The sequence below is a fragment of the Scyliorhinus canicula genome, chromosome 5, assembly GCF_902713615.1.
Source record: "Scyliorhinus canicula chromosome 5, sScyCan1.1, whole genome shotgun sequence".
Classification (NCBI taxonomy): domain Eukaryota; kingdom Metazoa; phylum Chordata; class Chondrichthyes; order Carcharhiniformes; family Scyliorhinidae; genus Scyliorhinus; species Scyliorhinus canicula.
The window spans coordinates 180,520,779-180,534,959 of NC_052150.1; the positions used below are offsets into that span (position 1 = coordinate 180,520,779).

Genomic DNA, 14,181 nt, shown 5'->3' on the forward strand with positions numbered 1-14,181 from the left:
CTTGCCTTGGACGGATTGTTCCCAAGCGCGCGCGGGACAATCTTTTCAATACCCATTTTTCATTATGGGCCTCTTCTGAGGGGTCATAACTGCTGCAGACATTCTGTCCTGCATCTGTGGCGTGGGAGATGATGGTGCAGGTCCATTTAACTATATTATCGCGGGTTAAATGAGCGCGGTCTAAATTGCCAAAAACGGCAGTGAAATGGATCCACAGCCTTCCGGTGAAAGCTGTGGGGTGCTCTGTCCTCTTCTGCCTACACTTATGTAGGCCTTCGACTGGGTCTCCTCTGTTGTACCCTATCGCATCTAAAATAGATGTATGCATCTCCTCTAGTGTGCCTCCTTCAACGTTCTGAGGGTCGGGGAGGGCTGCTACAACTGATGAGTCTAAACTCAACACTGTGAGCTTCACTTGCTCTTACTCATCCAGGCCGTACATGGTAGCCTGTTGTTTAACTCTTGCGAAAAATTGGTGGGGGTCTGCAGTGGGGAGGAACGGGGTGATTTTCTCACACGCGTCCCTTAGTTGTGTTACGATTAAGGGGGTGGTGTAGGTGACCTCGGGTGCGCCTTCTGTGGTTGCCTTTCTTTAGGTGGTGACTGGGTTCATAGGTGCGGGTGCTATCTGATCTGTGGAGTGTTGGGGCGCTTTCCTTTTCTGTTGCGCTGCTGGCGCACATGTTCCCTGAACATAGCGCTGCGCGGTTTCGCTTAATTCCTGCCAATCTGGGGCATTTTCCTCAACTAACTGGGTTCCAAATGTCTCTTGGAACCCATTCTGTACAGAAAGCAGAGATTGCAGCTGCGCAATCTGCTTCCTACATTTTGCATGATCCACTGTGCTTTGCCTTTGCTCAGTGGTGGCAGCATGGAGTGCTCTTAAAGCTGCTTTTAGGTCAGAGCATTGCCTTTGCAGTGCCTCTACCTGCTTCTCTGAATTTTCCCTGATCAGAACTGCGCGCTGCACATCCTGCTAGGCTTTCTCATACTGGGCTTGGAAACTGCTCAGATGGGCTAGACAAGACTGATGTGCCCTCTTGGCATCATCCACCTCTCTATCCTTCTCTGCCAACTTCCTTCTTAATTCTAGATTCTCCTTTTCGATGTCCCTGACATCCACTTTGCTCATCCTATTCCTTTCTTCTAATTCTTTGTGGAGCGTCCGAACGACCTCCTCTGTGCCTCGCAATTGTGCCAAGCAGGACACAATTGCCATCGGCTTGCGTGCTTTACATAAACTCTTTTTATGAATTTGAGAAAGGTTCTCCCACCAAGTATGTCCTATACTCCTGGGGCCTGTCTCCTCATTCAAACAAAACTCACTCCAAAGGAGCCATCCTTTCCCTTTGAGGTAGTTCCTGAGTTCCAGCTCCCATACGGGACACTGGCCTACTCTGCTACTGTTGGTCGCTGCGACCACGAACTGCTCTGGGTTCATGAGGCGTTCCATTGCCTGCATGGCCATTTCCTCTTTCTCTGTGCTCTCTTTAATTTGGAACGAGGAGAATAAGGTAATGCTTTTAAAATAGGGGTACGGCTTTCGCTATGTTCCGACTTATAAAACTCCCGACAGTTTGTCGCAACAAAAATCTCTCGGTTTAACCTTACAACCCTGTTAGTTATGCATGCAAAAACACACTTCTGAATTATGATTATTGATTTGAACTCCTTGAACACTTGTGGTTTTTCTGTTTCCCAATTGGATTTCAAATTCAAATTTCTGGGTTCTCTCGGAGTGGGGGGGGGGCACTTGTAATCGAGTCCCATCTGGGAGTCGCCACTAAATGTTGCTCGTTCTGGGTGAGTGTGCTTAACACTCAATTTGGCTCTGTTTCGTTACTTAGCTGTGGAGTCGCCAGGTATTGTTAAGATACCGCCACAAGTTTCAAGGTGAAGTTCAAAGCAATAAAACCATACACCAATTAGTAAGTTCAAACAACTGAGTTTATTATAATACAATTATAATAACTACCCATGCACACGCTAAAAGGATTAAACTATTCCTACTGCTAAATAAACAAATACTTATCTCGAAGGAACTGCCGGATCAGGGGGCAAGGCCTCTTGCTCTGCTCTGGTCTGCAGACTTCAGGTTGGTCTAGGTTAAAAAGGGGTCAGGAGTGTCTATCTCTGGTAGCGATCGTTGTGAGACTTACTTACTGGCGGCTGCTGTCCCAAACCTCTCCTCTCGTTCACGGTCTTCTTGGCAAAGCTGGTCGAAATGCTGGTTCAGTGAGAAGGGCTGGTCAAGGAGGAGAGGAGGGCTGGACAAGAAGAACGAACTAAGTGTGGGACCTGTCTTTTATAGGTCCCAGGGATCCGTGCCCCTTTGGGCGGACCCCTTTACCTGCTCGGAATCGATTGGGTCTCTTCCCAATTGATATGTTTGAATCCCCCCAATACTGAGGCTGTTCCTTGGCTACTGGGCGGGCTTTCAGGTGCTTTGTTTTCGGACCCGCTGGTGCCGGGGTGTCTGGTTTCTCATACACTGTTGCAGTTACTTCCCCATTTGTGTCCATTGTCCCTGGGATCGTTCCATTTATATGTTAACTATCCCGGAGATTGCCTCATTAGTATGCGGAATGTTCGTTTCGGTGCTGTCTGCTCTCTTAGCAGACAGAATACACATTTGCTTGGTGCAGCCTGCTGGTGCTGCAAACATTGTCCATTTTAACCTGTAAGCTTTGCGTTCCTCCATTTTGTATTTAGGGAATGGTCAACTTCGGTGGCTACACAATGCCAACCGCCATTCCAGTAAAATTCTCCACCGTACAATCAGAGAGGCGAAGACCACGACATCAGCCTTGCTCCTCTCCATGAGCTCCATGAAACCCCAAATATAGCCACCAAAGGGTCCGGGTCCACCTCCTCCTCCACTATCCTGGCTAAGACCGCGAGCACCCATGCCCAGAACTTCCCAATTTTTCGCAACCCCAAAACATGTGTGCGTGATTCGCTGGCCCTTGGAACTAAGAAGGCTGAGGGGTGACTTTATTCAGGTGTACAAAATTATGAGGGGAACAGATAGGGTGGATAGAGTAAAACTGTTTCCCTTGGTGGAGAATTCGAGAAGGTATCGGGCTGGGGTAGGGAGCCCACATCTCTCACACTCATCTGCTACCCCCTGAAAGAACCCACTCATTCTCGTCCGAGTCATATGCACCCTGTGTACCATCTTAAACTGCATCAGGCTCATTAACATATGAACATATGTACTCGTTGGCCAGACCTCTCCCACACCGCTCGCACAGCTGCTCAAACAACCGGCTCATCTTCAACCTCGTCAGGTGCGCCCCGTGCACCAGTTTTAATTGTATTAACCGCACCCTCGCACACAACCTCCACAACACCTCACACCACAACCCCTCGTCCAATGCCACTCCAAGCTCCTCCTCCCACTTATCCTTAACCCCATCCAACAACACCATATCCTCTTCCAAAATCCTTCCCTAAATCACCGAGCTGACCTCCCTTCCAACCCCATCACCGACAACACCCTCTCTGACTACGAGGGGGCTCAAAAACATGATTCTCATCAAGGCATCAGCTTCGACCCCGCCTCTAACTTAAAATGCTGCCGAAATTGCCTCCATATCTTCAGCGTGGTTACCACCACTGGACCACCCGATTATTCCCCTGGGGCAAACGGGAGCGGCCTCCTTCTGCACTGTAAATTCTATGATCTATGATTGCCAGTGCCCACAACCCTGACCCCCTACAAGAGCCTGCCACCACCCTCACCCGCATTGCCTGCGGCTCCCTACCTCAGCCCCGTACCTTCTTGGTGTTTGCTGCCCAATCAGATATAGAAGAGCCAAACACCCCGACAGTCGTCCTCTCTGAAGGACAGTCTTTTGAATCTTCGCCACCTTACCCAACCATACAAATGACAAAATAAACCATTCCACCCCCATAAAAAATGCCTTTGGATTAAAAATAAAAACCACGGCAAGATATTCATCTTTACCGTCTGCACCCGGCCTGCTCACGATAGGTTGTCCCACCTTAACAAATCTGCCTTAACTCTACACACCAGGCTCGTAAAATTCAATTTACTGAGCTGAGCCCGTCCTGAGCCACCTGCATCCCAGGTACCTGAAGTGAGTAGTCGCTATACGAAATGGCAATCCCTCCAAGCTAGCTCCCCACTGGAGAGGAAACCAAAAAGTACTCGCTCTTCTCCAAATTCAATTCACAAACCGGAAAAGCCCCAAATCACCTACATGGGACCCAGGTTAGAAATAAACAACAAAAGTTCATCAGCACACAGAGATATCTGATGCTCCATTCGCCCCCCCCCCCCCCCCCATACTCTCCCCCTCCACTTATCTGAACTCCTCAACGCAATGGCCAAGGGCTCTATTATCAGTGCCAACAAAAGGAGGGATATGAGACACCCCTGTCTTGTTCCTCTATGCAGCCGAAAACATCCCGAGTTCACCTCATTTGTATGGACACTTGCCTTTGTTGCTCGTTCTGGGTGAGTGTGCTTAACACTCAATTGGCTCTGTTTCTTTACTTAGCTCTGGAGTCGCCAGGTATCGTTAAGATACCGCCACAAGTTTCAAGGTGAAGTTCAAAGCAATAAAACCATACACCAATTAGTAAGTTCAAACAACTGAGTTTATTATAATACAATTATAAAACTACCCATGCACACACTAAAAGGATTAAACTATTCCTACCGCTAAATAAGCTAATACTTATCTCGAAGCAACTGCCGGGTCAGGGAACAAGGCCTCTTGCTCTGTTCTGGTCTGCAGACTTCAGGTTGGTATAGGTTAAAAGGGGTCAGGAGTGTCTATCTCTGGTAGCGATCATTGTGAGACACTAACTTGCTGGCGGCTGCTGTCCCAAACCTCTCCTCTCTCTCGTTCAAGGTCTTCTTGGCAAAAGCTGGTCCACAGAGGAGGGCTGGTCTAAGGAGAGAGGAGGGGTGGACAAGAAGAACGAACTATGTGTGGGACCTGTCTTTTATAGGTCCCAGGGATCCGCGCCCCTTTGGGCGGACCCTTTTACCTGCTCAGAATCGATTGGGTCTCTTCCCAATCGATATGTTTGAATCACCCCAATACTGAGGCTGTTCCTTGGCTACTGGGCGGTCTTTCAGGTTCTTTGTTTTCGAACCCCGCTGGTGCCGGGGTGTCTGGTTTCTCATACACTGTTGCAGTTACTTCCCCATTTGTGTCCATTGTCTCTGGAATCGTTCCATTAATATGCTAACTATCCCGGAGATTGCCTCATTAGTATGCGGAATGTTCGTTTTGAAGCTGTCTGCTCTCTTAGGAGACAGAATCCACATTTGCTTGGTGCGGCCTGCTGGTGCTGCAAACATTGTCCATTTTAACCTGTATGCTTTGCGTTCCTCCATTTTGCATTTAGGGAATGGCCAATTTCGGTGGCTACACCTTCCGTTCCTTATATAACAATTTAACCCTCGCCACAAATTTAGACCCAATCCCAAACCGCTCAACACCACAAATAATTCCACTCTACTCAATCAAACGCCTTCTCCGCAACCAGTGCCACCACCACCTCCAGTTCCCACCTTCTGATGAGGAGAGCACCACATTTAACAAGTGCCGCACATTCGAGGACAACTGCCTACCCTTTACAAACCCTGTCTGAACCTCCGCAATCACTTGTGGAAAGCACTCCTCCAACCTCAGCGCCAACACATTGGCAAGAATCTTGGCATCCACATTTAACAGAAATATTGGCCAATACAACCCACACTCCACTGGGTCCTGATCCTTTTTTAACAACAGTGAAATAGATGCCTGTCACATCATCTCCGGGAGGGCCCCTTTAGCCACCACGTCCTCAAATATCGTCACCAACAGCAGTATCAGCCTATCTAAAAACGTCTTATAGAATTCCACCAGGAACCCATCTGGCCCCGGTGCTTTAACCGTTTTCATCTTCCCTATCGTGGTCCACACGTCCTCAATCCCCATTGACTCTTTTAATTATCTTTATTGTCACAGGTAGGCTTACATTAACACTGTAATGAAGGGGCTGGTTTAGCACAGGGCAAAATCGCTGGCTTTGAAAGCAGACCAAGGCAGGTCAGCAGCACGGTTCAATTCCCGTACCAGCCTCCCCAAAAAGGCGCCCAAATGCGGCGACTGGGGGCTCTTCACTGTAACTTAATTTGAAGCCTACTTGTGACAATAAGAGATTTAAGGGGCTGGTTTAGCACAGGCCTAAATCACTGGCTTTGAAAGAAGACCAAGGCAGGCCAGCAGCACGGTTCAATTCCCGTACCAGCCTCCCCGAACAGGTACCGGAATGTGGTGACTAGGGGCTTTTCACAGTGACTTCATTTGAAGCCTACTTGTGACAATAAGCGATTTTCATTTCATTTTTTCATGACGTTACTGTGAAAAGCCCCTAGACGCTATATTCTGGGTACAGAGGGAGAATTCAGAACATCCAAATTGCCTAACAGTGCGTCTTTTGGGACCTGTGGGAGGAAACTGGAGCACCCGGAGGAAACCCACAGACACAGGGAGAAAATGCAGACTCCACACAGACAGTGACTCAAGCCAGGAATCAAACCTGGGACCCTGGCGCTGTGAAGCAACAGTGCCAACCTCTGTGCTATCATGCCACCCACTCTTCTAACTCTGCCTTCTACTTTAGGACACACCAGCTCCTCCAAGAACTCCCTCATATCCGACTCATCCCCCGGAGGCTCCGACCTACACAACCTTTCATAAAACTCGGGACTGTTCTCGGAGAGATAAGATTTGAGAGAGATATTCAAATCATGAGGAGGGGCTAGAGTAGATGAAGATAAACTGCTCCTTCTCGCAAAAGTATCAAGAATGAGACAATACAAATTTAAGAGTTTTGCAAAAGACACAACTGTGAGAAAAAACATTTTCACATAACGAGTGGTTCTGTTATGGAATGCTCAGTCTAAAAGCTTGGTGGAGGCAGGTTCAATTGAGGCACTCAAAAGGGCATTAAAAGATTACTTGAATAGAAAAAAAATGTGCCGATGTAGGGGAAAAAGACAGGGGAATGGCACTAATTCATGACACTCGAATGGAGAGCCAGTGCAGACACGATGGGCCAAATGGCCTCTTTGTGTGCCATAATAATCCTTTGATGAACAAATTATAACTAAAGCAAAGGACAGTTATTGAATTAATCAGAAGCTAATATATGTATTAATAACCCGTTGCAGTCCCTCTGGTGCCTTATTCGTCATGGATGGAGTGACTGTTGTTCGCTCAGTGAATTATTGTGCTGCCAGATCCCTGCTCCAGCGAACTGACGACGGCAAAAACGTAACCCGGAAGTAGTCATTCTTGTGATCCGGAAGCGGTGATGTGGAGACGTCACAGAGAGGAAGCCATTTTCCGGACAGTCAGCGGTTGCCTGCCTGGATCCTGTCGGTGGATAGAGCCGAGCTTCCGGACTTTACACCGCTTCTCGGTCCGTACAGGCCAAGCCGGCCGGTGAAATGTTTTCCCTGTCCACGTTTCAGCCGCAGGTAAGGAGCCGGCCACAGGGCTTGGTGCGTGTTTCTCAACAAGCCGACATGTTGAGTGTTTGAAGTTGGGGCCCAGGCGAAAATCCAAGGCGATCAGTGGGACATTGTTACAGCCGGGTACCCATCATACTGCTGTCTGCTTAGTTAGACACTGATTAAATGTCTTCCTTCAGCCAGTTAAAACTTCCTCTCGTTTCATTGAATGGCCCATGCCACGCCCATGATCCGTACCCTCCTTACTCGCATTATTTGTGTTTAAGCCCCCTCCCATTAATTACATTCTATCTTTAAGCAACACTTTACTCGGATTGTTTGTGTTTAACCCACTCCTTACTCGGATTGTTTGTCTTTCACCCACCCCTTACTCGGATTGTTTGTCTTTCACCCACTCCTACCTCGGATTGTTTGTCTTTCACCCACTCCTACCTCGGATTGTTTGTCTTTCACCCACTCCTACCTCGGATTGTTTGTCTTTCACCCACACCTACCTTGGATTGTTTGTCTTTCACCCACTCCTACCTCGGATTGTTTGTCTTTCACCCCTTTCTGACTCGCACTGTTTGCATTTAACTCTCTCCTCACTCGCATTGTTTGTGTTTAAACTCCTTCTGACTCGCATTGTTTGTGTTTGACCCCCGAATTACTCTGATTGTTTGTGTCTAACCCTCTAATTGCTCTGTTTGTATTTCACCCCCTTCATGCTCAGATTTTTAGTGTTTCACCCCCTCCTGACTTGCATTTTGTGTTTAATGCTCTACTTACTTGGATTGTTTGTTTAACCCCCTCCTGACTCGCATTGTTTGTTCAACCCCGTCCTCGCTCTGTCTTTGTGTTCAACCCCCTCCTCGCTCTCACTGTTTGTGTTCAACCCCCTCCTCGCTCGCATTGTTTGTGTTCAACCCCCTCCTCGCTCGCATTGTTTGTGTTCAACCCCCTCCTCGCTCGCATTGTTTGTGTTCAACCCCCTCCTCGCTCGCATTGTTTGTGTTCAACCCCCTCCTCGCTCGCATTGTTTTTGTTCAACCCCCTCCTCGCTCGCATTTTGTGTTCAACCCCCTCCTCGCTCGCATTGTTTGTGTTCAACCCCCTCCTCGCTCGCATTGTTTGTGTTCAACCCCCTCCTCGCTCGCATTGTTTGTGTTCAACCCCCTCCTCGCTCGCATCGTTTGTGTTCAACCCCCTCCTCGCTCACATTGTTGGTGTTCAACCCCCTCCTCGCTCACATTGTTGGTGTTCAACCCCCTCCTCGCTCGCATTGTTGGTGTTCAACCCCCTCCTCGCTCGCATTGTTTGTGTTCAACCCCCTCCTCGCTCGCATTGTTTGTGTTCAACCCCCTCCTCGCTCGCATTGTTTGTGTTCAACCCCCTCCTTGCTCGCATTGTGTTTAACCCTCTAATTGTTCGGATTCTTTGTATTTCACCCCCTTCTTGCTCAGATTATTAGTGTTTAAGCTCCTCCTGACTCGCATTGTTTGTGTTTCACCCCTTCCTGACTCGCATTGTTTGTATTTAACTCTTTCCTCACTCGCATTGTTTGTGTTCAACCCCCTCCTCACTCGCATTGTTTGTGCTCAACCCCCTCCTCAACTCGCATTGTTTGTGTTTCACCCCTTCCTGACTCGCATTGTTTGTGTTCAACCCCCTCCTCACTCGCATTGTTTGTGTTCAACCCCCTCCTCACTCGCATTGTTTGTGCTCAACCCCCTCCTCAACTCGCATTGTTTGTGTTCAGCCCCCTCCTCACTCGCATTACATAGAACATAGAACAGTACAGCACAGAACAGGCCCTTCGGCCCTCGATGTTGTGCCGAGCAATGATCACCCCACTCAAACCCACGTACCACCCTATACCCGTAACCCAACAACCCTCCCCTTAACCTTACTTTTTAGGACACTATGGGCAATTTAGCATGGCCAATCCACCTAACCCGCACATCTTTGGACTGTGGGAGGAAACCGGAGCACCCGGAGGAAACCGGAGCACCCGGAGGAAACCCGCGTACACACAGGGAGGACGTGCAGACTCCACACAGACAGTGACCCAGCTGGGAATCGAACCTGGGACCCTGGAGCTGTGAAGCATTTATGCTAACCACCATGCTACCGTGCTGCCCCAAATGCCCCATACCGTGCATTGTTTGTGCTCAACCCCCTCCTCACTCGCATTGTTTGGCTGTATATAGATCTGGTAATAGAACAAATTTAAAACCTTTTATCTAAATGCACAAAACCGTCAGAGTAAAATCAATGAGTTAACAGTGCAAATAGAGACAAAAGGGTTTGATTTATTGGTGATTATTGAGGCATGGTTACAAGGGAGACCAAGTTTGGGAATTGAATATCCAAGGGTACTCAGTATTTCGGAAAGATAGACTGAAAGGAAAAGTATGTGATGTACTGCTGGTGAAGAAAGCGATCAGTTGGTAATGAGAAATGAAGTAAGCACTGATGATCAAGATGGGGAATCAGTCTGGGTAGAAATAAGAAACTGTAAAGGGAAGAAGTCCCTGGTAGGTGTAATTTCTAGATCCCCAAACCGTAATTCTGCAGTGGGGCACAGTATAAACCAAAAAATACATGGGGCTTGTAAGAATGATACGGCAATAATCATGGGTGATTTTAAAATGCCCAAAAACTGGATTAATCAAATTTGCAAGGGTAGCCTCGAGGGAGAGTCCATTGAATATTTTCGAGATTGTTTCTTGGAACAATATGTTGTGACACCAATCAGGGAGTAGACTACTCTCTATTTGATATTGCGTAATGATGAGGTGTTAATTGATGACTTCATAGTTAAGGATCCTCCAGGGAATAGCGGCCATAGTATGATAGAATTCAAGATAAATTTAGAATACCTGATTCTTTTTTTCAATTAAGGGGCAATTTAGTGTGGCCAATCCACCAAGCCTGCGCATCTTTGGGTTGTGGGGGTGAGACCCACCCAAATATGGGGAGACTGTGCAAACTGCAGAGGACAATATAAAGACAAAACATAGGTATACCATGTTGCAAAGGCCAGTGGCAGACTGGAAGATTGGGAAACTTTCAAACATAAGCAAAGGGTTACTAAAAAAGTAATATAAAGAGCCAAGGTAAATTACAAAAGAAAGCTAGTGCAAAATATCAAAATGGATAGCTTCTACAAGTACATAAAAGGGAAACGAGTCGCTAAAGTCAATGTTGGTCCCTTGCAAAATGAAACCGGAGAGTTGATAATGGGGAACACAAATATCGGAGATGTTAAATCATTATTTTGCCTCAGTTTTCACAGTGGTGGACACTAGTACCATCCCTGTAGGAATGGCTAATTTTGAGTAATAGAAAGGGTGAAACTTAGAACAATCACTATCAATAGGGAAACCGTATTCAACAAACTATTGGGATTGAAGGCAGACAAGTCCCCAGGGCCTGATGGCCTACATCCTAGGATGCTAAAGGAAGTGGCAGTGGAGATAGTGGATCCATGGGTTATAATATTGCAAAATTTCCAGCACACGGGAAAGGTTCCGGTGGATTGGAAAACGGAGGAAATAAGACCAGTTAGTTTAACATGTGTTGGGAAATTTTTAGAATCCATTATTAAGGAAGTAATGTCAGGACATTTAGAAAGTCGAAACGTAATCCATCAGTGTCGGCATGGTTTTATGATGGGTAAATTATGTTTGACTAATTTGTTAGAGTTCTTCGAAGCTGTAACAAGCCAAGTGGATAATGGGGATCCTGTAGATGTAGTATATCTGGACTTCTGACAAGGTGTCGCACAGAAGGTTAATGCACAAGGTTAGATCACATGGGATTAAGAATAATTTATCAGCTTGGCTAGAAGACTGGCTGACGGACAGAAGACAGAGAGTCGGGATAAATGGGTATTTTTCTGGATGGCAAGATATAACTAGTGGGGTGTCACAGGGTTCAGTCCTTGGGCCCCAACTATTTACAATCCGTATTAATGACTTGGACACGGGGATGGAAAGTTCTGTAGCCAAATTCGCAGATGACTCTAAAATAGGTGGGACAGTAAGTTGCAATGAGGAAATAAGAATTTTACAAATGGCTATAGATAGGTTAGGTGAATGGGCATAAATGTGGCAGATGGAGTTTAACGTGGATAAGTGTGAGATCATCCACTTTGGTCAGAAAAGTGGAAAGGCAACTTACTATCTAAATGGGGAGTGTCTTTGGGGTGCTCCGGTGAAAAGGGATCCGGGTGTCCTTGTTGCATGAGTTGCAGAAAACTAGCATACAGGTCCAGCAGGTAATAAAGAAAGCAAATGGAATGTTGCCATTTATAGCTAAAGGAATAAAATATAAGGGTAAGGAAGCGTTGTTGTAATGGTGAGAACGCAGCTTGAGTATTGTGCACTCTTATGGTCCACTGTTTTGAGGAAAGGTGTAGTGGTATTGGAGGCAGTTCAGAGGAGGTTCACTAGATTGATTCCAGAGATGAGGGTTTGCCTTATGAAGAGATTGAACAGTTTAGATCTATACTCTCTTAGAGTTTAGAAGAATTAGGCGATTAAATTGAGTATATAAGATGTTTAAATAGTATGGATAAAGTAGATGTGGAGAGGATGCTTCCTCCTGTGGGATATTCTAGAATGAGAGGTCATAGCCTCAGGATAAGCCTCAGGATAAGGGGTAGCAAATTTAATACAGAGATTAGGCGAAACTACTCCCAGAGGGTCGTAAATCTGTGGAACTCGCTACCCCAGAGTGCAGTGGATGCTGGGACAGTGAGTAAATTTAGGGAGGAATTAGACAAGTTTTTAATTAGTAATGGGGTGAAGGGTTACAGAGAACGTGTAGGATGGTGGAGATGAGGCCATGATGAGATGAGCCATGATCCTATTGAATGGCGGAACAGGCTCAAGAGGCTAAATTGCCTCCTCCTCCTAGTTCTTGTGTTCTAAGAAAGAACTATTCTGTCTAATTGCCCCTTGCAGATCTTGGTCGTAGCCTGTAGGTAACAGCAACACAAGTACAAATCTGGTGTCCTTGATTAATAGGGGGATTTCTTAATTAATAAGGGGATCTTAATGGGGGGAATTTCTTAATTAATAAGGGGATTAGGGGCTATGGGGAGAAGGCAGGAGAATAGGGGTGAGGAACATATCAGCCATGATTAAACGGAGGAGCAGACCCGATGGGCCGAATGGCCTAATTCTGCTCCTGTATCTTGTGGCCTAATTCTGCTCCTGTATCTTGTGGTGTTACGGGATCCGTCCTCTGGCTCCTTTTCTGGGTCTCTTGCCAAATTCTTGAAGAATTGTGTCCCTTCAATCAGGAGAGTCCTCCAAGTAAGCCTCTTCTGAGAAAGATCTCCCATGCATTGCCGTCTGTTGCATTTTTTGTGATAAGTGTGCTTTTGAGCACTTCTTTTGTTCTCCTCTTGTTTGGTGCCTTCCTTGAGCTGGGTGAAGAAGATTTGCTTTGGCAATCAGGACTCTGGTATCCTAAGCACATGGCCGACCCAGCGGTTATATTAGTGGATTGAGGTGTATAAATATTAGCTGCATCCCCAGTGGCTCCTTTCTTGAAGAAATTTGTTCAGTTGCCTGTCTAGTGCAGCTAATTTAATGTGTATTTTTTGATAAGACTGCCTATTGTATGAAAAGAAAAAGGAATACACTCTCCATCAGGGTGCATCAATCTGAAACTGGGGTCTTAAATCCAAACAAAAGGAAACTCTGAAGGTCTGAGGGGCATGTTGGCTGTTGTAGATTGGTTCTAGATTCCCCCACAAGGGGAAACATCATGTGAACAAGAGTAGGCCCTTCGGCCCTTCAAACCTGACCAGCCATTTAATGAGATCATGGCTGATTTGTGGCATAACTCCATCTACCTGCTTTTGGCCCATATCCCTTTAATATCTTTGCTTAACAAAAATCTTATCTATTTCAGGTTTAAAATTAACAATTTTGTGGCTTCAACTGTTGTTTGAGGGAGAGAGTTCCAAACCTTTACCACATTTTGAGTGAAGAAGTGCTTCCTAACATTTGGGAGCTCGTTTAGCTCACTTGGCTAGACAGCTTGTTCGCGAAGAACAGCAAGGCCAACAGCGTGGGTTCAATTCCTAATACCAGCTGAGGTTATTCATGACCAGCCTTCTCAACCTTGCCCCTCAGGTTAAATCACAACCAGTCAGCTCTTTCTCCCACACCCCCAGGGGAAAGCAGATAATGGTCATCTGGAAACCCACGTGGACACGGAGAGAATGCGCAAACTCTACATAGACAAGTCACTCGAGATCGGAATCGAACCCGGGTCCTTGGTGCTGTGAGGTAGCAGTGCTAACCACTGTCACCAGCTGAATTCCATCTGTCACAATGTTTCCGATTCTCATCTCAACATCTTGACATCAATCCTGTCAGCCCCCTGAGAATCTTGTATGTTTCAATATGGTCACCTTTCAGGCCCAACCTTTCGTTATGAGACACTCCCCTCATCCCAGTAATCAGCCAAGTAAACCCTCTTTGAACTGCTTCCAATGCAAGTATGTCCCTCCTTGCATAAGATGACCAGAATTGCACACACTACCCCATGTGCAGTCTCACTAATGCCTTTTGCAGTTCTAGCAAGATTTCCCTACTTTTATACTCCATCCCCCTTGCAATAAAGGCTAACATTTCATTTGCCCTTTTAAATACTTGCTGTATCTGTATTCTAACTTTATA

General features: G+C 46.5%; 1 protein-coding gene across 2 annotated transcripts in view; it reads left to right on the top strand.

The window, feature by feature from the left end:
• The first annotated feature begins 7,331 nt into the window (after positions 1-7,331).
• The window catches only part of LOC119966463 (ATP-dependent zinc metalloprotease YME1L1-like), a 79,627-nt gene continuing 72,777 nt past the window's right edge, over positions 7,332-14,181 (top strand). For both annotated transcript variants that reach the window (XM_038798193.1, XM_038798194.1), the window contains exon 1: positions 7,332-7,507. In XM_038798193.1, the coding sequence (XP_038654121.1) occupies positions 7,478-7,507 (30 nt within the window). In that variant the 5' untranslated portion in view covers positions 7,332-7,477. The remainder of the gene's footprint in view (positions 7,508-14,181) is intronic.